Below are 26,377 nucleotides of genomic sequence, written 5' to 3' on the forward strand. Positions count from 1 at the left end.
TACTAGTAGTGTAATAATTATGTTTGTAACTAGATTGCAGTTAGGATACTCAGTTACGTTTTGATCGATGAATATTCATGAGATAAATTTGCATTCAAGAAATTCACAAACAAAAAAAGCAACACTGGGCCTTCAAGCCTGAGACTCCTCCTGTTGTCTCAGTCTTGAAGGCCCAGTGTTGCTTTTTTGTTTGTGTATTTTTTATGTACGCTGGTTACCCTCTCTGTTTGGCTCATTGAAGAAATTCACAATGATCATTCATGAGATAAATTTGCATGCTTGGTCCCCGTTGTATGCACCTCTCTCTCATGCATGTTTATTCCTGGCATGGTGTGTCCTGAGGACTGTGTTGAGAAACTCTGCTTTGGATTATGGGCAGGAAGCAAAGCACTTTCAGCTCTCCTAGGTGCCCCCTGCACTATTGAGGGGAATACTTTCACCTGGCTACATGGAGTTATCAGAGGAAGGCAGAGATATTTACATACAATCTTCAGGAGTTTACCCTTTAGTCTCTCTCTAATCTTGACATCTTTTCATTTTATTAGCAGTACACGGTGTTTCAGTGCTAGGATTTTCCACAGCAGCTTTACCACCTCCTGGATGCTCAGTAGAAAAGCTGGTCAGGATTAGAGGATTCTGTTCACTCCATTCCACATATTATCCAAAACAATTATGCTGGTCTATATTTTTCCTTCTCTCTTCCACCGCGTTGCGCTTGCCTTTAGTACTAGGAGTAGCCTAATGGTTAGAGCAGCAGTCTGAGAACCAGGAAGACTCAGTTTAAATCCCACTGTGGCTTCTTGTAGTCTTGGAGAAGTAACTTTACTTTTCAATGCCTCAGCCTACAAACAGGTTGTAAGACCTCTGGGAACAGGAAAATACCTATGGTACCCGAACTACTACTGATAAAGGCACAAACTAAATTCCTTCCCTTCGGAAAGCTGCCTCAGTTCATAATTCCTCGATGTATCCTTTTTATTCTGGCCATGGACTGTGGTGGGGAGAAAGGGGTGAGATGCCTGGACCGCATAGTAGCAATGCAGGGTGGGAGATCAGGAGAAGGGGGGGGGGGGGGATCAGAGATCAGGGGCCTCCTCCTTAATTTCTGCCCTCGGCCCCACCATGTCTAAAACTGGCCCTGAGCCCCGCTCCCAGCCCATATACGCATGCTGCTTTACTCCCAGCTCCTTCAGCCCCATAATGGCTGTCACCTGACTGCACCTAAGCATCCTACAGAAAGCCCATATATACTTAGAATAGGGCAGAAGACAGCAGTGTTTGGATATTTCAATGTATCTGGGGAAATGACTGAAAACTGTTCTCCTTGTGTACAAGTGAAAGCTTAGCCAAAATTGGGTGGGGGAAGAGAGGTTGGTGGTTGAGAGGCGAGGATAGGGGAGGGCAGACTTATACGGTCTGTGCCAGAGCCGGTGATGGGAGGCGGGACTGGTGGTTGGGAGGCGGGAAGTACTGCTGGGCAGACTTGTACGGTCTGTGCCAGAGCCGGTGATGGGAGGCGGGACTGGTGGTTGGGAGGCGGGAAGTACTGCTGGGCAGACTTGTACGGTCTGTGCCAGAGCCGGTGATGGGAGGCGGGACTGGTGGTTGGGAGGCGGGAAGTACTGCTGGGCAGACTTGTACGGTCTGTGCCAGAGCCGGTGATGGGAGGCGGGACTGGTGGTTGGGAGGCGGGAAGTACTGCTGGGCAGACTTATACGGTCTTTGCCAGAGCCGGTGATGGGAGGCGGGAAATACTGCTGGGCAGACTTGTATGGTCTGTGCCTTAAAAAAGGCAGGTACAAATCAAGGTAAGGTATACACATATGAGTTTGTCTTGTTGGGCAGACTGGATGGCCCGTGCAGGTCTTTTTCTGCCGTCATCTACTATGTATGTTACTATGATTCCTTTTTAAGTTTTTGCTAAAAGAGAAACAGAGCAAACCGTTTATGCTGGTACCCTCTTAATTCCAGGTTGCAAGTACTTATTTCAAGGATTTCCACCTATTGTTAACTGGCGTGATTTGTTTAGCCACCTCCATAGAAAAATGGAACCTGCACAAGAGAATAGCCTTAAAGATGGTGATGATGGTGGGGGTCAACCCAGCGTGGTAAGTATAAGATACAACCTTCAAAGTCACGTCAGCAGTAGAAGATCTTTGTGATGGGTGATTTTGAAATAAAACAACCTCTAAATTCTATCATGCCCAGTTACAGAATAGGGTCAGATACGCGCATAACATAATTAGCTAATTGGTGCTAAATTGGCACTTAATTAGAGATAAGTACAAATAATTGACTTTTAGAAGCCCTAATTGGTACTAATTAGCAGTTGCACTAATGCCCCTATTCTGTTAACCGAGCGACTAACTTCTCTGAAAGGGGATGTGGCCAAGAGAGGGGCATGGGTGGGTCATGGGCATTCCCAGGATTTAGGTGTGGGGTTATAGAGTTCTTCTTTATGTAGCATCACCGGGTTCCCTTCAACATGGCCGTGGGACACCTTCCCTTCTATATAGTTCAAATCTACTCATGCCATATCCTGATTACGTCATATCCCGTACACTCATACCAAGTGCCTCAAACCTTACAAAAGAAATTTTTCCGTTCTCTTTGTTGGTTTAGACCCCTCGGTTCTTCAGAATTTAAATGAAAGATCCACTGTTGTTCCCTTCGTGAAATACATTTTGTCAGATTAGGTTGATCTGCTCTCACATGTCCACAGCACAACACCACAATGAAGTGTGTCCATTCGCAATACAATGCTCTACAATAGTGGCAATTGGTATAAGTATACAGGATATGATGTAATCGGGATATGACATCAGTAGATTTGAACTATATAAAAAGGAAGGCGTCCCACAGCCATGTTGAAGGGAACCTGGTAATGCTACATAAAGGAGCGCTAACATGAGCTGGCAAGTACTTGACATTTAAAAAAAACAACAACATTTTTAATTGTTTGATGTGAATAATTTCACATGTGTTTGAGCCCGGTAGTGAGATCCATTTTTTAGATTTGACCATGGCACCTTGAAACTCTGGCCACAGTCAGTGGGGTCTACAGTATGTAACAAGAAGCACAGTATTTTGGAAAAGCTGAGTTGATTTTTGTTTATTTGTCACATTGAATAAGGGTAAACCAGCAAATTTAACATAGCAAGGATACTTAATGATTTGACATGAAGGGTTTTTTTATGCCTATGATTACTGGAGACTTAGAGGGGCATAATCAAACGGGACGCCCAAGTTTTCCTGAGGGCGTCCTCGCAGGACGTCCTCACGAAGGGGCAGGGAAACCTGTATTATCGAAACAAGATGGGTGTCCATCTTTCGTTTCAATTATACGGTCGGGGATGCCCAAATCTCAACATTTAGGTCGACCTTAGAGATGGTCGTGCTTAGAGATGGTCGTCCCCGGTTTTCAGCGATAATGGAAACCGAGGATGCCCATCTCAGAAATGACCAAATTCAAGCCATTTGGTCATGGGAGGAGCCAGGATTCGTAGTGCACTGGTCCCCCTGACATGCCAGGACACCAACCGGGCACCCTAGGGGGCACTGCAGTGGACTTCAGAAATTGCTCCCAGGTGCATAGCTCCTTTACCTTGGGTGCTGAACCCCCAACCCCCCCCCCAAAAAAAACCCACTACCCACAACTGTACAACACTACCATAACCATTACGGGTGAAGGGGGCACCTACATGTGAGTACAGTGGGTTTCTAGTGTGTTTTGAAGGGCTCACATTTACCATCACAAGTGTAACAGGTAGGGGGTATGGGCCTGGGTCCGCCTACCTGAAGTACACTGCAACCACTAAAACTGCTCCATGGACCTACATACTGCTGTCAGGGAGCTGGGTATGACATTTGAGGCTGGCATAGAGGCTGGCAAATAATATTTTAAAAGTTTTTTTTTGAGGGTGGGAGGGGGGTTAGTGACCACTGGGGGAGTAAGGGGAGGTCATCCCCGATTCCCTCCGGTGGTCATATGGTCAGTTTGGGCACCTTTTTGAGGCTTGGTTGCAAGAAAAAATGGACCAAGTAAAGTCGGCCAAGTGCTCGTCAGGGAGACCCTTCGTTTTTCCATTATCGGCCGAGGACGCCCATGTGTTAAGCACGCCCCAGTGTCACCTTCGCTATGCTTCCGACACGTCCCTGGGAACTTTGGTCATCCCCACGACGGAAAGCAGTTGGGGACGCCCAAAATCGGCTTTCAATTATGCCGATTTGGGCGACCCTGGGAGAAGGACGCCCATCTCCCGATTTGTGTCGAAAGATGGGGGCCCTTCTCTTTCGAAAATGAGCCTGTTAATGATTTGACATGAAAGTTTTTTTTAATGCCTATGATTACCCTGTAATCCTATCACTCCATATGAGAGTCATAAAGTGAAGGTTGGGTTCTGAGGCTTTTACTCTTTTTATAATAATCATACTGGGTTGCTATTTATTGTTTTAAATACATTCAAGTGGGACTTCGAAAATTGTCAGCTAAAAGGAGAGTTATTGGTGTACTATTGAAGAAATCTCTTCTTTCCTGTTTACATGTAAACTATATAATCATTGGCCAGAAAAATGGAGATGGAATTTTTTTCTGATCAATGATTATATAGTCCAAAGTGAGTATGGTTCTCTATCCTAGTTGAGGTCTTTTTTCTTCATTTTATTATTATTATTATTATTATTATTAGCATTTATAGTATTCCTGTGAGAAAGAAACCCAACAATATTATGAGCAAGGTTTTGAGATGATTTTCTGGTTATTTTATAAAGGCACATAGGTTTTCTATGTTGCTTTGGTAAAATAGACACAGCCCCTCCACTCCCTCTGATATTCAAAACTATTTAACCAGCCAAGGTAGAAGTAAATGGCAAAAATTATAAAATATACGAATTAAGAACATATGAGGTCTGGAATTAAACAGAGAAGGAGTAGAAGATGTAAAAATATAAATGTGTGGACCAGGGGTGTAGCTATGGGGGGCCATGGGGGCCTGGGCCCCCACAAATTTTATCCAGGCCCCTGGTTTGCCTGGTGGGGGTCCCCAACCCCCACCAGCCGAAGCCTTCTTCAGCGCCGGTCTCCGGCGCAGCCGCGTTCGCTGCCCTGCTCTTCTTTCTTCTTGCTCCTCCTGTGCACGCTGACGCTCCTTCACGTAAAGCGTCAGCGTGCACAGGAGGAGCAAGAAGAAAGAAGAGCAGGGCAGCGAACGCGGCTGCACCAAAGACCGGCGCTGAAGAAGGCTTCGGCTGGCGTGGATTGGGGTCCCCTGCCAGCAAAGGTATTTGTTTGTGAGGCGAGGCGGTGGGGGGGGGAGGGGGAGGTGGCGAAGCGGGGCAGCAGGGCAGCACTCAAAATGTACCCCCTCCCACTGTGAGGTCTGTACGGACAGATGAAGTTAGGGAGACAGATAAAAGGACCAAGAAACATACAATCTTGGGAAGCGTAGGATGTAAGAGAAATGCATAGCTTATATATGATCCAGAAGAGAGGTAAATAGGGAAATAAGAAAGCAAAGAGTGAGCAAAGGCAGGGAAGTTAGTGATTAACACATTCTGCTTAATCTAATCTGACAGAAATCCTGAGTGGTGAACAAGGAAGGTCAATAGTGCAAGAAAAGGGTATAGTGGAAAGGTGACTGAATATGAACTAATATTCTCCATTCAGAACTGGACAATGCCTTTAAATGTACACCAACAAAAACAGAGCATAGATTAACAGCAGAAATAATTAAACTCACCGGTGAAACAGTGATAAAATGTTTGTACAGAGTATTTCAAGTAGAATGGATCCAACAGGAAATTCCAAAAGACTGGCAGGTCACCATCACATTGTCCCGCTTTGGAAGAATAAGACTGTAGCAATTATATACCAGTAACTACTTTTTAATTAAATCAAGAAAGATAGGCTGGGAGAGACGTTTACTGCCCTTATATACAGCGAGTACTTTTGCATCCTCGCTTTGAATATTACCACTGCTGCTTCGCGCTTGTGGAATACTACTTCAGAAAGCTTACAGTTTATGTGTTAAGGTTGAGCCACCCCTGGTCAAATTGTATGCCTCAGTGAGCCCCTAAGTGAACAGAACCTCTATAAGATACGAAGTTAAACGTGGCCTGGTCAAAATTCAAAACGATTTAACCGGCCAGAAACGGCCACTGACCGATTAAATCGCTTGTTTTGGGGCTGTCTATTAATTTTCAGGAGCGCATAAGCGGTTATAGCTGCTGAGACTTAGCGCCTAAATGAAAACTGGCTATTTAGGGAGTGTCCTGGGGGCGGAGTCAGCACTTGATTGGCCAAAGTTCTGAATATCAAGTTAAGCAGCTATGTGTTAGCAGGTACTGTGTAAATCAGATATTCAGTGCCTAAGCCCAGACATGGTCCGGCATTGAATAGCCAGGAATAACGACACAAAACGTCCACTGCCACCGGCTGAATATTTACCCTGGCTTCTTTCTGCAAATGTTATTGCATAATTACTATTTATTTGATGATTGCAGCAGCCGTCTAAAAGTTTGGATACCATTCCAGTCGATTCATAACTAATTTTTAAAAAGTTATTAATAATGGCTAAAAAGTTTAATGGCTTGTTAGGCTTTCAGTTAGTCAGGTGAAGACAAGTCTACAATTGAACAAACACTGACCTTTCTAGCCACTCAGCTTATGATTATTCTGTCTACTTTGAACAACTATAGCCTTCTCTTTCTGAGCATTTGAAAATGAAGATAATTCACTCTTTCAAAGAAGGCTATCAAAAAAAAATCTCTAAATGCTTCCAGCCGGCAATTTCAACTGTCAGAAACATTGTTAAGAAATGAGAGTTATGTGGAGCTATTGAAATCAAGGCAAAATGTAGAAGAAAAACATCTCTGCCCTCAAAACTGGTTGATCTGCAAAACAGAATCTACAGACTTGCAAACAACCTTCTGAATAGTTTAACTCATATTCGAGTATCTGTTCTAAGGTCCATAGAACATTACTGCTTAGACAACAGCAGGGGCGTAGCCAGACTCCACGGTGGGAGGGGGCCAGAGGCCAAGGTTGGGGGCACATTTTGAGTGCCGCCCCCCCGCCACACCTCGCCTCACATCCTTGCCCTTCCCCCCCCACCACCACCACCTTGCATTGCCTCACCCCACCCCCTCACAAACAAATACTTTTGCTGGCGGGGGTCCCCAACCGCACAAACAGTGGATCCAAAAAAGTCCTCTCACGGTTGGTGTCTTTCTAAACAAGGTCTTTATTCAAGTCAATAAAAACAACCCGACACGTGACGTGTTTCGGCCGTAAAGGCCTGCGCCAGGGGTCTATAAAATAAACATAAAAATAAAAAAGTGTACATACATCTTATAAAACCATATATATAAAACAAATACATATTCAAAACACAAAAACATTGTTCAAAGATGATATAATCTATATAAAAAATAATAATAAACATAAAATACAATAATTAACATGTATTGCAAGGAACGTACCTATTGATCTTTAATGCAAAAAAAACCTTGTAAAACAGATGACTCACAGTCAATTATAGGTAAACAGAGATATCTAGAACAAATGTATAAATAATTAGCTTATAAATCCGATAACTCACAGTTTGTTGTAGATTAACAGAGGTATCTAGAGCAAATGTTTAAGTAAATAAACACATCATGTCCATAAAAACAAGATAAGAAGGATATGATCACATATGTTATGGATATAAAAAGGGGATATCACATGTAAAAAATGGGATACAGAAAACCCCCCACCAGCTGAAGCCTTCTACAGTGCGGTTTCCGGTGCAGCCGCGTTCGCTGCCTGCCCCCTGCTCTTCTTTCTTCTTGTGTGCACAAGAGGAGCAAGAAGAAAGAAGAGCAGGGGGTAGGCAGCGAACGCGGCTGCGCCAGAGACTGCGCTGTAGAAGGCTTCGGCTGGCAGGGTTTAGGGACCCCTGCCAGCCAAACCAGGGGCCTGGACGTGGCCTTGCCTAGCTTCGCCCCTGGACAACAGACCTTTGTCCTATTTTGGTGGCAGCCTGGTGAGATTGTCAGGCTCAGTGTGTGGAGTGAGGGTCACCATCCATTGAGTGGTTCAGATTTTTTTTTTTTAATCTGTAACCTCCAGACACAGAGCACAGTGAACGAGTACAGCAATTACAGGGTTCCTTCCCGGTGGCGTAGGAAGGGGGAGCGGTGGGGCGGTCCGCCCTTGGTGCACACCGCTGGGGGGGGTGTCGGCTCCACTGGTTCCATGCTCCCTTTGCCCCGGAACAGGTTACTTCCTGTTCCGGGGCAGAGAGAGCAGGGAACCAGTGGAGCCGACTCAGCTCCCAGAGACGTGCACTCGGGGCGGATCGGCCCTCTCGCCGGCCCCTCGCTTCCTAATTCAAGTAAGAATGCGCTTTGGGGGGGGAGGGTGCGCTCCGGAGGGGGGAGGGTGCGCACCGAGGGGGGGGCGCCGTGCTGCACCCGGGGGGGGGGGGTGCACAGTGGCGACCCGCCCCGGGTGTCAGTCGCCCTCGCTACGGCACTGTTCCTTCCCCATTCAGCTCTTTTTTGATAGTGTTAGAATATTAGCAGCATGCTGATGGCGACTGACAGCACTCATCAGACACCAGATATGCCTTTCCTAACACCAGAGTGACCAAATGACCTCAGTGAGGAGGAGCTGCAGGACCAACCTACGCAGAGTCTACATAGGAAAGTCATCAGAAAGAAAGCTTTTCTATGACTTCATCACAGCAGCATTTGTAGAAAAGAATATTTTGCTGACTTTTGAGTATGGGGATGGATCGATTATGCTTTGGGCTGCGTGGCAGCCAGTGGAAAAGGACATATGCCCCCAGATTCTATAACACTTGCCCAAAACTGGGTACAGATCCCAGATTGGCACCCAAAATAATTAGTTAATGGGTTCCAATTATTGCAGCTAAAGCACTTCATTGGCACTAAGTATGATTTGGGTGCTAATCTGGCTATATCATGGTTTCTCAAGCCAGTCCTTGGGACACACCAGGCCAGTCTGGTTTTCAAAAATAACCACAATGAATATGTATGAAATAAATTTGTCTGCACTGCCTCCATTACATGCATACCTGTCTCACGCATATTCATTGTGGGTATCTTGAAAACCTGACTGACTGGGTGTGCCCCCAGGACTGGGTTGAGAACCCCCGGGCTACATGCTATTCCGTAACAATGGGTGCCTAAATTGGATTGCATGCAACTTAAAAGGGTCATGGGAGGAGCACAAGCAGGTTAGGGGCATTTACTAAAGATAGGTTGCAGTATGACAGAATAGCGGGGGATCCGTGGCCAGTTTGTGCTCCGGGATTTGCACCAGGTTTCAGCGGCATAAGTCCTCACACCCAAAGTTCAGTGCCAAATTCGGCAATCAACACTGTTCTACAGAGTGCTCTTCCCAGAGCGCTTTTTAGAGAATAGCGTTGAGTGTCAAATTTTATTGGTACTGAATTTTTGGCGCTACTTATACAATCTGGCTTAAAGGCGTTTGTAATGGTGCCTATTTCAAGGTACCTGTTTCTTTATGCAAGTTATTTTTTTGCTTGTATATCATTTTTTTTACTTATAAATAAAGAATTTAAAAAAAAAATTGAGGAAGCTGTTGCTTTAATCTTTATACCATCTAGAACAGGAGTGGGCAACCATGGTCCTTGAGATTTAGATTGTAAGCTCTTTTGAGCAGGGACTGTCTTTTCTTCATGTTCAATTATAAAGCGCTGCATACATCTGGTAGCGCTGTAGAAATGATTTGTAGTAGTAGTAGGGCCATAACCTAGTTGGGCTTCTAAGATTTCCATAGTGAATATCCATGAGATTGATTTACGTATACTAATTCCATTGTATGCAAATAAATCTCTTGCATATTCATTGTGGAAATCTTGAAAACCTGAGTTGTGGCTCTCAAGACACGTGGTTGCCCACCCCTGATCTAGAGGTTGTATCAGCTTCTGTTCACTTAGGGCTCCTTTTACAAAGGCACACTAGCATTTTTAATGCACGATAAAAATTATAGTGTGCTAAAAGCTAAGACGCCCATCATTGAGCCTGCGATGAGTGGGAAAGCGCGGGATACAAATATAATAAATAATAATAAAAACCCATCAATTCAAACAGATTTACCCGAACGACTTGACCTACCATAAGCAAACATAAGCAACCCATCCATTTACCGGTTCATCTTATCATTAACAACAATGACTTAAAAATTACCGCCTACCAATCTTCTTACCCTCCATACTCTTCCCCTATCTCTTCTTTATCGCTCTATGTCCTTACCTATCCCTATCCTTTCTCTCATACCTCTTTTATCCCATTTACCTTGTTCATTTGTCCTACCACATACCTCCTTTGTTGATTCTGATACTACAGATTGCATTCTCTTGTTACTATGTAAGCCGCATTGAGCCTGCGATGAGTGGGAAAGCGCGGGATACAAATGTAATAAATAATAATAATAATTATTATTATATTCCTGTGGGCATCTTAGCATTTAGTGCATGTGAATTTCTAGCGTGCATTAAAAACACTAGTGCGCCATTGTAAAAGACCCCTTAGGGATTCATTGAAACATACAATTTGACTGAGATGCCTAGACTTTTGCAAAACTATGCATGCAGCAACAGAATGGTTGGAAAACTGGAAGAAGACCATATAGAAGATGGAAAGCTAACATAGAAGATACATGAAGCAATATCAAAAAGACAGGGCAAAAGCAACATCAAGTGCTTATGACCATTTCTTGCACTTCCTCGACATCAGATGGAGAAAAGAAAGAGTAGTCCAATGAGTATCAAATTCAATGGATCAGTACTGGGTTTTAAATTAAGCTCAGTGAAATTCAGCCATTAGGTCTGCTTTCAAACTCAACTTCCTATCACACTGTACAGTTTTCTTGCTATTGACTTATGTAGTCAGGGTAGAGGTTAGCTGATTACATGATTAATAAATATAGCTAGCTTGCAATTGCTGGAGGATTTCACTATAACTACAGACAGAGAGGAGGCGTAGCCTAATCATTAGCACGGTGGGCTGAGAACTTGGGGAAGTGGCTTCAATTCTCACTGTGGCTCCTTGTGACTCTGGGCAAGTCATTGAACCCTCCACTGCCTCAGGTACAAAACTTGAGCCCACTAGGAACTGAGAAAGTACCTGCACATAGTAAATGCAATCACTTTGGCCGTGTTTACTAAGGCGCGTTAGCATTTTTAATGCGCCGACAATTAGCGCGCACACTAACCATGTGGGTGCCTATAGGAATATTGTAGGCGCATACACATTTAATGCACATACATGGTCAATGCGCGTTACCAATGCTAACGCGCCTATAAAGCGGCTTAGTGCACAGAGACCTTTCTTTGTACCACAGAAAGCTGTATATGACCATTTACTCTTTCTCTTTTGGGGATACCCTTAATAAATATTAGGAAAGAAATCCGCCAAAGGGCGGAGAACTCTAGAAACCCCACGGACAACAACAAAATGAGATAAAAGTGGGAGGACGACCAAGGATTCCAAAGACTGAAAGGATGTATAATAATAAAGATGTTTATTGAGGTATAAACATCTTTATTATTATACATCCTTTCAGTCTTTGGAATCCTTGGTCGTCCTCCCACTTTTATCTTATCTTAATAAATATTAATCAGAGGTATTTGCACACAGGTTAATTGTGCATAGCCATCAGACCTGTCTGCAATCCTCAACAACAGGGTTGAGAGCCCTCTGATCTACAGCAGGGTTGCCAGGTGGAAAATTTTTTTCCCACCCAAACGAGCCCAAATCCAACCCAAAACCCGCCCAAACTCAAACCCCACCCCTGACACCCCCACCCCCGCATCATCACCCCCGCCCCCGCCATCATCAACCCCGTCCCCGCCGTCATCGGCCCCACCTCCCCCGGCATCGGCCCCACCCAGAACGTCACTAACCCCGCCCAAAATGTCACTAACCCCGCCCAAAACGTCACTAACCCCGCCCCCCCGCGGCCGAAAACAACGCTTAAAAAAACGCCCAAAAGACACAAAACAAGCCCAAAAAACTGCAACCCGCCGCGGGCAAAAATTTCCCGTGGCGGGTCGCGGAAAACCGCCCAATTGGGCGGTAAAACTGCCCACCTGGCAACACTGATCTACAGCAAGCAATATGTGAAACAGATTGAATTAGTTTTTAAAACATAAAAAACTTGACAGCACCAAAAATGGAATTGTTTGATTTTTTTTTTTTTAACATTCTGAATACATTCTTTCCCAGTCCTGAGTTTCAAAATTCTGACTATTTATTTATTGGGATTTATTAACTGCCTTTATAAAGAGATTCAACCAAGTGGTATACAGCAGATACAGTTTAACATAAAACTTAAAATTTTTGTTTACAGCATAAGAATAGTACAAAGACCAAATATAAGCATAAATATAGTCAACGAGGTAAACCTGTGTAATGGTAAATTCAATCCTAGTAATAGGAGTTACATGATACGGTATCAGAAATATAAACATTTAGCAGTACTATAGAACAGTCATATAACATAATAAATGTCAGTACAATACAAATGATAACATAATAACAGCATCGAAGAAAATTCAAATAACATAGATTTGATGCTAATGCTGTTCATAATGTAGCCAGAGGGGCAGTTCAGATATACAGGCGGGGGCAAGATGGGTCCTACAAAGTCAATACTGCATACAAAAATAGAATGTTTAGAAATAATTTTTTCATATACTATAAAAGTACTTACAAGCTTGTTACAACACAATTAAATTTTGTTATATATCAAAAGAACAAAAAACTTCTATGTTAAAATGTGCACTGACCCTCTTAAATTCACATGGATAATACCCTAGTCCATGTGGAATATTTCAATTGGTTTTCTTGAAGCCTTGTATTTATCCACTAAATGTCCATTAATTGTTTTTCATTGAGGTATATCACTCATACTAGATTCTTCTTCTTCCTCAATGATGAATAATTATAATCCATTCACAAACACTGCCACATCTGTTAACGGCAAAATGTCCTCTGTTCTTCTGGACGACTTTTCAACTCTCCTTAGTTCTTCTAGACTACTGTTGAGCCCACTTTCCGGCCCGACACAAATTTGTGTTTCACCATAAGGTGTCCTCAGGAGCTGTTGACCATAAAAAGAAGAAATGATTACTTATAGCAGGACATAGCTGCAGGACCTCCAAGTACCGGTTCCCTTAAACAGATGCCAGAAAACGCCAGTGCATGGTCAACAGCTCCTGAGGACGCCTTATGGTGAAACACAAATTTGTGTCAGGCTGAAAAGTGGGCTCAACAGTAGTCTAGAACAGTAGACAGGATGCTGGGCTTGATGGACCTTTGGTCTTTCCCAGTATGGCAATACTTATGTACTGATGTAGAAGAACTAAGGAGAGTTGAAAAGTAGTCCAGAAGAACGAAGTACATTTTGCCTCTAACTGATGTGGCAGTGCTTGTGGATGGATTATAATTATTCATCATTGAGGAAGAAGAAGAATCTAGTATGAGTGATATACCTGAATTAAAAACAATTAATGGACATTTAGTGGATAAATACAGGACTTCAAGAAAAACAATTGAAATATTCCACATGGACTAGGGTATTATCCATGTGAATTTAAGAGGGTCAGTGCACATTTTAACATAGAAGTTTTTTGTTCTTTTGATATATAATAACATTTAATTGTGTTGTAATAAGCTTGTAAGTACTTATACAGTATATGAAAAAATTCTTTGTAAACTTTCTATTTTTTGTATGCAGTATTATGTGAGAAAGTTATTAGAATTGTTAGGAATCCTATTTGTGTATTGTTGTTATACAAAGTCAATACCACATCTCTCCCCAAACCATTCTTCATCCGGGTGTATCATGGATTAGAGATGTCGTGGTGTTAGAAAACAATTGGGAAGACGAGGAAGAACCGAGAATTTCTAAGCACCAGTTAAAACCGTTGAGGCCAGTTTCTGAGTGATCCATCAATGTCCAATATCGGGGACGGGGGAGGCATTCAACTTCCCCCATTTCCTTTCCATTTCTGTAATGCTCCATGCTGTTCACTAATCCTCTGTGACTCGCTCCACCAAATGTCTGCTTCAAATCAATACATTCTTGTGTAACACAGCTGCCAAGAAACACATATCCATCAATTTATGCGGCATGCCTGGTGATCCCTTCCACTTTTGACATCAATACTAAACCTGTAAATTGATTCAGAATTATGTTAACAGAAACCTACACACATTTTAAAATTTTGCTATGATGCGCACTTCAATTTTTATTTATTTTGTTATATTTGTCTTTTGTTTTTGTATGGAGAAAGGATGGAATGCAAATCGCTGCAGTTCAAAAACAAAGCAACTAACAAGATTTTTTTCTTTCAAAATCAATACTAACACAAGCTAATGAAAATACAGTAATGCAATGTGCCAAACAAGGAGTAGAGCTTTGATTGATAATGGTTTTTTTTTCCCATTACGAACCCTGTTTGGAACACAAAGATTACATTACAGAGTAATTATCTTTTCATGAAATGATTTTGTGATTTTCTTCAAGCAAACTGTGACAGCAAAATAATATTTAATAACAGAAAGTCATATGCATTTAGTGAAAAAAGTTCTGTAAAACTGATATCCTCTTAATGCTTCAAGAAAAGGAAAGACATTTACTGTCGTGCATGCCTCGGATGACTGGCTAGGTCCTTATTACAAAACTACTATTGCTTAACCACAGATATTTTCTATCACATGTAGTTTAAGGTGATGTGAGACCTAATGAAAGTACTTCTGTAAGGAACTGTTGAGTTTTAGGTGCCAGGAAGGTAGTATTCTACTCATTTACATGAGGAATAGCCTAGTGGTTAGGGCAGTGGGCTTTAATCCTAGTGAACTGGGTTCAGGGCCATGCCGATGCGGTAAGTGAGGTAAGCATGGCAGGAGGGCGCCATCCTCTGGGGGGCGCCCCGCCGCACCATGCTTACCTCGCCCTCTTCTCCCCAGATCCTTTTTTTTTGTTTAAATTTACCTCTCCGGCGCGCGGCAGCGTAGGCAGCGTAGGCAGCGTTAGTGAGAAGGAGGCGGCGCTCCCCCGCCCCGACGTGTCTTCCCTTCACTCGGTTCCGCCTTCTTCTGACGTCATTTCTGACATCAGAAGAAGGCGGGACACAGCGAAGGGAAGACACGTTGGGGCGGGGGAGCGCCGCCTCCTTCTCACTAACGCTGCCTACGCTGCCACGCGCCGGAGAGGTAAATTTAAACAAACAAAAAAAAGGATCTGGGGAGAAGAGCGCGGGTAGTGTAGCGCTCGTTTTCGGGGGGGGGGGCCGCCGGGGAGGCCAACTGCAGGGGGGCACCGGAGACCCTAGGCACGGCCCTGACTGGGTTCAATTCCCATTGCAGCTCCTTGTGAGTTTGGACAAAGCATTTAACCCTTCATTGCCTCTGGTGCAAAATAAGTACCTGTATTTACTAGGTAAACTGCTTTGAATGTAACCACAGAAAGGCGGTACATCAAGTCCCATCCCCATGAATTGATGGTGTGTACTTTGCCCGTGGGCATGTGCATGGGTAGAGTTTGGGCAGCGTGCAGGTGGAATACACAGGTACATGTGCAAATTATAAAAGTACTAGTAAAAAAGGCCCGTTTCTGACACAAATGAAACGGGCGCTAGCAAGGTTTTCCTTGGAGTGTGTATGTTTGAGAGAGTGTATGTGAGAGTGACTGTGTGTGTGAGAGAGAGTGAATGTGCGAGTGTGTGTGTGTGAGAGAGAGAGAGAGAGTGAGTCTGGGTGCGAGTGTGTCTGTGAGAGAGAGAGAGTGTGTGTGTGAGAATGAGAGTGTGTGCAAGTGCGTATGTGAAACACAGTGTGAGAGAGAGTGTGTTTCACACAGATACAGTGTGTGCGAGAGAGAGAGTGTGTGTGAGACACAGACTCTCTGTGAGACTGAGTGTATGAGACCAAGAGAGTGTGTGAGTGACTGTGTGACGCATAGAGAGTGAATGTGATACAGTGTGAGACACAGAGTGTGTGAGAGACAGTGTGTGAGAGTGAGAGAGAGAAAGACATTGACTGTGAGAGAGAGAGTGTGTGTGTGACAGAGATACCTCCCCTCCCTCTCTCTGTTGTCAGGCCCCCCCTCTCTCTCTGGTGTCTGAGCGTTACTGTGCAGGACGCTGAGCTCTGGCTGTGCTTCAAGGAACTGACCAATCCTATTTAATAGAATGCACCTCCAACATTCTGAAGCCGAGAAACCTCGTGTGGTTGGTCACTTCTGCTTGTGACGAACCCGGAAGTACGTGATGTCAATTCAGGAGATGGATACAGAGAGCAGGAATGCCTCAGCCATGCAGTCAGCTTCAGAATGTTGGAGGTGCGTTTTATTATATAGGATATCATTTATGCACATAGGACCAGATTCAGTAAACGGTGCTCAGAATTGGACAACAACAAGAAAAATCGGTGCTAAGTGTGATTCTATACAGGATGTGCGCCTTTTATAGACTCACTCTTAGCGGCAATTCTCACACCTAACTTTAGGCGCCCGACATACCTGCTGAAACCTGGTGTAATTCCTGGCACCCAGCGGCGTAATGAGGGTTGGGCGGTGGGGGCTGTCCACCTCGGGTGCAGGAGGGGTGCTGGGAGCAGCCGCATGGCTGTTGGTGCCGCCGGTTCCCTGCTCCCTCTGATGTTACTTCCTGTTCCGGGGAAGAGGAAGTAGGAAACCGGCGGAGCCGACAGCCACACAGCTGCTTCCAGCACCCCAGGAGGTAACAGCAATACACCCGGGGGGGGGGGGGGTTGGAGGTAATGTGCCGGGGGGGGGGGATAACACTGCACACGGAAGGGATTATGCTCTGCAGGAGAGGGGGGGGGGAGGACGACGCTGCTCCGGGGGGGGGGGGGGGGGGGGAGGGGGTGCAGCGGCGATCTGCCCCAGGTGGCAGCTCACCAAGGAATACCACTGCTGGTACCCAAGTTAGACACACTGAGATCATATTCTATAATTCTGCATGCAACTTTTCAAAATGCCCCTGACATGCCGATGGCCATGTCCCCTTTTGAGTTATGCGCTGGTAGAGTTATGTGCCCTGCCTTAGGTGCCTAGATGCACATGCAAATTATAATGGGTGCCAATTATCTATAATTGGTTGTTAGCACCCAGTTATTGATAATTAAGGTCTCATTACTCAATTATATTGCATGCATATTTTGCCACCATATAAAGAATCTAAGGGATAGTGCTAACATCTAGACCAGGGGCGTAGCCAGACAACAGATTTTGGGTGGGCCTAGGCAAGAAGTGGATGGGCACCAAGTGTTCTCCCCTTCACCCACCACCAAAAAAAAAAATCTCAGCTGGTGGGAAAACGCTTCTTTCCACCTTAGCAGTCTACAGCAGGCACGCACTGAAAACTGAGCATGCGCAGGTGCTGGTATCCTGGAGAATAGCATTTTCATTACCATCAGGGGAAGTCTTCTGCTGGCGGAGCTTGGGATCCCCACCTGCTACCGCTAATACATGTGCTGCTGTTGGGCGGGCCCCGGCCCACCCAGGCCCACCTGTGGCTATGCCACTGATTCTAGACGCAGCTGTAGGGCCTTAAAAGTAAACATTCTATAAAGAAAAATAGAGGCCTATATTTCTTTATAGTATAGGCTTAAAATAGATGCTATAACCATCACCTGTAGAGGGCGTGCTTTTATAGAATTACCCTCTATAAAGTGAGCACTAACATTTATACACAGACTACATGTGTAAATATTTTGAATAATGGCTGTGCGTCCATTTTGGGTCTGAGACCTTACCGCCAGGCATTGACCTAGCGGTAAAGACTCACACGGTAACCGGGCGGTAATGACCTATGCGAGCCAAATGCCACTTGGCGCTCGTCCAATACGTGCGGCAGATAATACGTTTTTTGGCTTTGCGGCAAAAATGAAATTACCACAAGAGCCACGTGGTAGCCATGTGGTAACTCCATTTTGGCGTGCATTGGGCGCACATAGACGCTTACGTGGCTCAGTAAAAGGGCCCCTATGTTTTTGTGTTTGTAACATTTTTGCATTAAAAGATTTTACTCAGCGAGGAAGCTCCTCACATATGTTATATAGCAGAGTGTATCTTACCATTTTCCACACTGATTTCATCTCATAAGTGCCACTGTGTTACTGTGTATCGAACTCATTCATGCTTTAAAAATGGCGCTGGCCAATTTATATAAAGCGTCAACTTAAGTGACATCATTTCCAGATGAAATCAAAATAAAATATCGTAGAAACCTTATTCAAGAATAAGGAAAAGCAATAAAAAGCTCCCCTCGATGCTAACATCGAGGCACAGGCATTTACACTCACTATACTCTGTGGCTTAATGTAGGCATGTTTTTGGTCCTTTGCTCTAGTCTACTATAATAAGACGCACCCTCAACGTTCTGAGGACACTGACGTCACTGCAGGCACTCACACACCGGTTCGTAACTTCATGGTGGTGAAGCCACAACACTCATCATGTCTGCATGCCCCGCCCTCGCATCACACGTGATGACGTCGAGGGCGGGGCAAATCAATGCACGGGGAGCAGTAGGGAAACACGCGCAGTGTGTTTCCCTACTCCTCCCCTTCAAAAAAATACCTGCAGCCGACGACGTGCCCATCACCCCGCCCCCTTTCGCCCATTGCACCGCCCCTTTCAACGTACCGCCCCGCACCCGGAAGCACACTCTTGCCCTCATCACCTTCCCTCCCCCCTGTCACCTCCACTCCCCTTACGCCACTATCCCTGGTGGTCTAGCAGTACCTGTTCGCACGGCCAGGAACGAATGAACCCCCAGTTTCTTGGCCCGGAGTGCTGCTGCTAGCTGCCCGGCTGCGTCGTGTCTGAGTCCGGCTCTTGGCGATTCAAAATGGCCGCCGAGAGTTGGCGCTGCCTCGCGAGACTTCAACTCTCAGCGGCCATTTTGAAACGTCGAGAGCCGGAATCCCACACGATGCAGCAAGGCACTTACCAGCACCGCTACGGGCAGGAAAGAGGGGGATCTTTCTTTCCTGCCCCGACCGAACAGGTACCTCTAGACCACCAGGGACACAACCATAAGGGGAGGGGAAGGGAGTCCGGTGCCAGCTAGGGCCCGTTTCATCAAAGGCAGAAATGGGCCTTTTTTACTAGTATTCTTTAAAGGAAAATAGGTGCCTTCTTTTCTTTATAGGCTAGGCTTAAAATAGATGCCATAACCATTGCCTGTAGGGGTGAATTCTATATATGGCGGTAAAAAAATCAGCGCCGGTAAGCCGCGCTTAAAGTTAGGTGCGGTTCATAGAATAGCACTTACACCCAGGAATTGTGCCTAACAACAAATGAAACGTGGTGCAAATGTATACGCCTAAATCAGGAGTGTAACCCCCTCTCATTCTATAACAATGTAAGGAACGCCCCTTCCACCTATGACCCTCCCATTTCCACCCCCCCCCCCTTTTTGAGCTCACTCATAAAATTTAGGCACAGATCCCAAACCTAAATTTACACATGTCTATTCCAATTAAATCTAATTAGTGCCAATCATTGCTTGTTAAAAAGCCAATTATGGGCACTAATTAGCTCATTTCATTAAATTGCATGCACAAATTGGGCATATGCCCAAATTTGCATGCACACGTTTTGGCTGCTTTTATAGAATTGGGGAGATAGTGGCTGTTCTTTTATAGAGTTGACATTAGGTGTGGAGGAGTGGCCTAGTGGTTAGAGCACCGCTCTTGCAATCCAAAGGTGGGCGGCTCAAATCCCACTGCTGCTCCTTGTGGTCTTGGGCAAGTCACTTAACCCTCCATTTCCTCAGGTACAAACTTAGATTGTGAGCCCTCCTGGGACAAAAAAATATCCAGTCTACCTGAATGTAACTCACCTTGAGCTACTACTGAAAAAGGTGTGAGCAAAATCTAATAAAATAAATAAATAATGTGTGTTTAATGGCATAAATTGTACTGCTGATAGCATCAATCTGTCTCATCTACAGGCTAATGCTGGGCTTTATGGTGAGCACAGGCTTCTTATCAATGTGGCTCAGCAACACCTCCACGGCTGCCATGGTGATGCCAATTGTAGAGGCCGTGGCACAGCAGATCATTAATGCAGAGGCAGAAGTCGATGCAATACAGATGAATAATACAAAGGGTGTCGTCAATGGTGGCCTAGAACTTGATGGTATGCGTATTTCTTTCTTTGCACATTTACACAACTTGGGGGGGGGGGGGGAACTCAGTAAAGGTCACCCAACGTTAGACGCCAGGATGACGTGTGCTAAGTGCAAATTCTATAAAGGCAGTTCTGCATGGAGCTAGCTTTATAGAATACTAGCTTAACGTGCAATTTCATGACTCCTTATGGCGTAAATCCTCACGCCCAATGCAAGTGTTCTGTAATCATGCGTCTCTAAATCACGGAATATCCCCTGACCCACCCATGTCCCTTTGGAGTTGCCTGCGAGATAAGTTAGGTGTGCAGTTTATAGAATAGAGACGTAGGGCAAATCAGCATCTACTAATGACAGCCAATTAGTGCTTGTTAATGCCAACAATTCATTGTTAACGCCGAGTTAGCCAATTAGTTTACGCTGGATCTGCAATTCGCAACCAAAATTGCACACCCAACTTCAAGTGACCGATACAGAATCCAGGGGCTTTTCTCTCTGCACCTTCTGCTCTGCTCTTGCTAGCTGTAAAACTCAAAAGAGCAATGTTTTCCTATATTTTAACTGTCTGCTCTTGTTTTAATGTATTACAGAAAACATTAATGAATGCGAAGCGAATGGCTTGAAAGAGAAAACAAAACATGTTAATGGGTAAAATCACAGATTTAATCATTCATACAATCATAATGATTTCTACAAAAAAATAGATAATTTAATGACTTATTTACTGTCTTGTGTTTGTTTCAGATACAGCAATGGTCATGCAGCATGCAGCATAGAGCTTGAAAAGGTGCTACATTCTTTATGCAATAAAAAATAAAATTCTTGAATCCATCACTTCAATAGTTCCTCTTCCTCACCCTGCAAAAAATTATAAACTACTTGATTGAAACCAGATTGCCATAGCCTGTCAGATCTGGAAAAGAATCAATAATCATCCTATATAATAAAACGCACCTCCAACATTCTGAAGCTGACTGCATGGCTGAGGCATTTCTGCTCTCTGTATCCATCTCCTGAATTGACATCACATACTTCCGGGTTCGTCACAAGCAGAAGTGACCAACCACACGAGGTTTCTCGGCTTCAGAATGTTGGAGGTGCATTCTATTAAATAGGATTGGTCAGTTCCTGGCAGCACAGCCAGAGCTCAGTGTCCTGCACAGTAATGCTCAGACACCAGAGAGAGAGGGGGGGGGGGCTGACACCAGAGAGAGGGGGGGGGGCTGACACCAGAGAGGGGGGGAGGTAGCTCTGTCACACACACACACACTCTCTCACAGTCAATGTCTTTCTCTCACTCTCACACACTGTCTCTCACACACTCTATGTCTCACACTGTATCACATTCACTCTCTATGTGTCACACAGTCACTCACACACTCTCTTGGTCTCATACATTCAGTCTCACAGAGAGTCTGTGTCTCACACACACTCTCTCTCTCGCACACACTGTATCTGTGTGAAACACACTCTCACACTGTGTCTCACATACGCACTTGCACACACTCTCATTCATTCACAAGCACACACTCTCTCTCTCACAGACACACTTGCACCCAGACTCACTCTCTCTCTCTCACACACACACACTCGCACATTCACTCTCTCTCTCATACACAGTCACTCTCACATACACTCTCTCAAACATACACACTCCGAGGAAAACCTTGCTAGCGCCCGTTTCATTTGTGTAAGAAACGGGCCTTTTTTACTAGTTTATCACATAAAAGGAACAATTTCCACATAATAATGTAATTTGAAAAGTGTCCCCTTCATGTGGGTAAAACTGCTCATGTTTAGGTTGGAGGGGGAAAGTACTCAAAGAGTGTGTACTTTGCACTTGCTACCAGGCACACACATTGCTCTACTGGTTTGCATTTTCAAACAGGAGCACCACAGGGAATATCCCTTTGAAAATTCAACTACACCACAGCCAGTCTGAAAATTGCAATAGTACATATTTCCATCTCCCAAGCACCTGATTGTTACTTATCGGAAGAGAAAATGACGTTTATTTTGTAATTTACATTATAACATAGTATGTATTCAAGCAAAAATATTATCCACCATTCATCCTCTCTGTTTTACTTTCTCTTTCTCCGTAGTCTAAGGACAGCATTTCTGTTACATCTGAACAAACAAAGGTAAATTCCACATCGGTAAGTTCTTCCAGGATCCTAGAGCACAAGCCAAGAGACCCCAGACAATCTGTCAGAGGGTTTCCACTCTACTTTCCTCACACTGCTTCTCTTTAATATTCATAAAATCCACCCAATTGTGTAGTTTGCTTACTTTCAGATTGAGAGAGTAGGAAGTCATATTGGCTGGGGGGGGGGGGGAGGGGAGGGGAACCAATTCAGCATTAGCACTTGCAATATTTGGGGGCATTTCCATCCCTTTGCCCACCCCAAAGTACACCAACGCACCCCATCCAAATTATACCAATGCAGCCCATTCTGTTTTTAAATGCCTGCTGTCTCTTTCTTTAAGCAGTTTCTCTTTCTTACCTCTGTTGCTGCACTTAGGATTAGATGCTAAACATTTATGTATGTATGTATTTATTTATTTATTTCAGAGATATATTTCCCGCTTTAACATCAACTGACACCGACACCGAAAAAAACATAAGCACAAACCGCTATTCTATAAATGGTATTCTGAGTTGGGTGCCGTTTATAGAATAGTGTCCAGCAGGGCCGCCGAGAGAGGGGAGCAGGGGGGACAAAATTCCCCGGGCCTCGAAGGGGGGCCTGGCGCCGCAGTCCCACCCACCCTCCGTCGTTGACTGTCTGCCACCGGGCCGGGCCTCCTGCATTGAAATCACAGCGCCTCTCACCTCCGTGTGAAAGCGCTGCAGGCAGCAGGGCAGCAGATCACCTCCCTTCGGGCCTCCTTCCCTCCCTGTGTCCCGCCCTCGTCTGACATAACTTCCGTGAGGAAGAGAAGGAGGCCCGAAGAGAAGCGATCTGCTGCCCTGCTGCCTGCAGCGCTTTCACACGGAGGTGAGAGGCGCTGTGATTTTAACGTAGGGGGCAGGGCCTGACCCAGTGGAGGGGGGGCGGGGCCACAGGGGCAGCCTTGCCCCAGGCCCGGGCCAGTCTCTCGGCAGCCCTGGTGTCTAGTGCCAGGACCTGTGCCTAACTTTTAGGAGCAAGGATTTACACCAGCTGAAACCAGGAGTATTCTGTAATACTGCATTGCAAATTCTTGGAATGCCCATGCCCCTCCCATGGCCATGCCCCTTTTCAGATCCACGCACTAGAATTTATGTGCACATCTTTATATAATTTTGATGACGGCGCTAACTGCTGGGTTACTGTGGGAGCTCTTACTGCTAACTCGATGGGTGACATTAAGTGCTCCCCATCACATGGCCACGCAGTAAGAGCAATCTTACCATAAGACCATTTTTTTAGGGGCGTTTTACCCGCTGCTGGAAAAAGGGCTGTGATGTACAGGAAAAACGGCCCCTGCTGCTATCACAGGGCCCTTTTTACCGCAGCTTGGTAAAAGCTCCCTATGTAAGATAAGCACTTAGGTGGAATTATGGCACACATAATTTTCCCTTCCCTTCTTCCTCTGTTCCTTCTACCCTCTCTACTGTCGTATTGTTTCATCAGTTCATTGTAAGACGCTTTGAGGCCGCTTTCAGTGGTATAAAGCGGGGTATAAATGTTCTGCATAAAATATAAATGCCATGACCTAAACATGTACATGTGCAAAGGGTTTATAAATGTTAAAGCCTGTATTGTAGAATGACCCCACTGCCTGCAAAATTGTATCTGAAGTAGGTGTTTCCTGAGGGTAGCAGCTTTGGAATTGGGCAGGGAATTTTCCAAAGTAAGTATGTGTTTCTACTTTGGAAAAAGAACCCGCAAAAAACAGAGCTGCAAGTGTCCACAGATACTTTCTTATTTAGCAATTTTCTTAAAGGAAATACAAATGTACTCTGATATCGAAACCTGAGGTGGAAGTCAGGGCATTTTCTCTGGGTGTGCAGAGGCTGTAGGAATCTGAAGCTTTTTTTTGTAGTCTGTTATGTATGATCACCAAATGAGCACATTTTAACAGGATCAAATATCCTTCTTTGATAGATTCAAGCCAATGGATCAGATAGAAGATACAGATGTCAGAAAGATCGCATGATTTGCAAAGCGATGTGTCTTTGTATTGCATACTCGTCCACCATTGGAGGATTGACTACTATTACAGGGACATCAACTAATCTGATTTTTGCTGAACAATTCAACATGTAAGAATGTAGCTTCCATGTTTTCATTTCAGGCAGCTTATAACTGTCAGAGATTCACATTTATTCTGTACGTGATTCACGGGTTGCTGCCACAACCTCTTGAGACTCTGTTGATTGTTTTGGAGACAGTCATGGTTTACCAGTGGCGTATCCCCAGTGCCTGGTGGCACCTGCAGCCACACAATTCCAGCTGACAGCAGGACAGTGCAGCTGATGGCATGGTGGGCTCCCACATCTCTATTTCACACCTTTGATGCCTTTGCTGTCCAGTTCACTGCTAAGGTCAACTTTTTGGCCTGCATAGCTCTCCATTAATTTCTACAGCATACTGTGTGGTTCAAAGAACTTTGAAGAAGGCAAAAGATAAGCTGGAAACAGGAAGAGCAGAATAGAGAAGTGCCAACCCATCAAACCACTAAAGCCATTCTCCTGCTCTCTTTAGGCTCAGGCTGCAGAAACAAAGAGGGAAATATGGAGATGGAGGGAGGAAGGGAGGAAGAGAGAGAGACAGAGACAGAGACAGAGAGAAAGAGAGAGAGAGAAGCCACAAATGGTGCCTATGTGCAACAGAGAGAATTTGTTAGGTACTTTATTGACAGCACTCAGACCTATAGAAGTAAAGTGCATTAGTACATAAGTAATGCCATACTGGGAAAGACCAAAGGTCCATCGATCCCAGCATCCTGTTTCCAACAATGGCCAATCCAGGTCAAAATTACCCGGCAAGATCCCAAAAAAGTACAAAACATTTTATACTGCTTATCCCAGAAATAGTGGATTTTCCCCAAATCCATTTAATAACGGTCTATGGACTTTTCCTTTAGGAAGCCGTCCAAACCTTTTTTAAACTCCGCTAAGCTAACCGCTTTTATCACATTCTCTGGCAATGAATTCCAGAGTTTAATTACACGTTGAGTGAAGAAAATTTTTCTCCGATTCATTTTAAATTTACTACATTGTAGCTTCATCGCATGCCCCCTAGTCCTAGTAAAGTTCCATTTAAGATTTTAATTACTAAAGCACTGCTTCCTCCTCCCTCAAAAATGTAAAAAAAAACATATATTGGATATCACGCATCATACATTTGGCCACGGAAATGGCCATTTTGAAAACTCGTAGTGCAGCTACAGTCATTGGCCAGAACACATGCACTAGGGCTTCCTCTGGAACCTTCCAATCATGTATTCTTAAACTTGCTACAAGGTATCGCCCTTGAATGATTACCATGACTCCCTCCCCCAGGGAGCTATACATGTTTATCCTGCTATAGCCAAGGGCAAACTGACAGTGATCTGGACCCCTGGACACTAAGGGTCATGGGCCCCTAACCACCTATCAAAAATGATTAAAATAGATGAATGGTAGGGGAGAATAAGCCCCTTACTGTTGTGGGCACTCGGGCACTGCCCTATTGTCTCAGTGGTCAGTCTGGCCCTTGAGCCCAGCCCCGTTGACCCATTTTGCTGCTGCGTGGCTTATAGTAATTGTCCCAATAAATACTTCATAAATAATTTTAGAGATTTTACCACAGTTGACAGTTTATTAATTGATTTGCCTAGCTTAGAGTTGCAACCTTCGAAAGCTAATCAAGAAATGTATTAAGTTATGTCCAATAAAAAAGGTATCATCTTATTTTCTTTTCCATGTTTTATTTTGTTTGATTTCTATTGATAACCTTAAGAGTGGACTAACACGGCTACCACACTCCTCTACGTTGAGTGAAGAAACATTTTCTCAGATTCGTATTAAATTTACTACTTTGTAGTTTCATCACATGCCCCCTAGTCCTAGTTCCACTCCACTCATTATTTTATAGACCTGTATCATATCTCCCCTCAGCCGCCTTTTCTCCAGGCTGAAGAGCCCTAGCCGCTTTAGCCTTTCCTCATAGGGAAGTCGTCCCATCCCCTTTATCATTTTCGTCGCC

General features: G+C 44.5%; 1 protein-coding gene across 1 annotated transcript in view; it reads left to right on the plus strand.

Annotated features, from left to right (window-relative positions):
* SLC13A1 (solute carrier family 13 member 1) overlaps window positions 1–26,377 on the plus strand; it is a 110,368-nt gene that overhangs the window by 40,412 nt on the left and 43,579 nt on the right. The window contains exons 4-9 of the mRNA XM_030216750.1: window positions 1,972–2,108; window positions 20,022–20,209; window positions 20,789–20,846; window positions 20,943–20,985; window positions 22,304–22,342; window positions 24,293–24,450. Of these exons, the coding sequence (XP_030072610.1) occupies window positions 1,972–2,108; window positions 20,022–20,209; window positions 20,789–20,846; window positions 20,943–20,985; window positions 22,304–22,342; window positions 24,293–24,450 (623 nt within the window). The remainder of the gene's footprint in view (window positions 1–1,971; window positions 2,109–20,021; window positions 20,210–20,788; window positions 20,847–20,942; window positions 20,986–22,303; window positions 22,343–24,292; window positions 24,451–26,377) is intronic.

The sequence above is a fragment of the Microcaecilia unicolor genome, chromosome 10, assembly GCF_901765095.1.
Source record: "Microcaecilia unicolor chromosome 10, aMicUni1.1, whole genome shotgun sequence".
NCBI classification, from domain to species: Eukaryota; Metazoa; Chordata; class Amphibia; order Gymnophiona; family Siphonopidae; genus Microcaecilia; species Microcaecilia unicolor.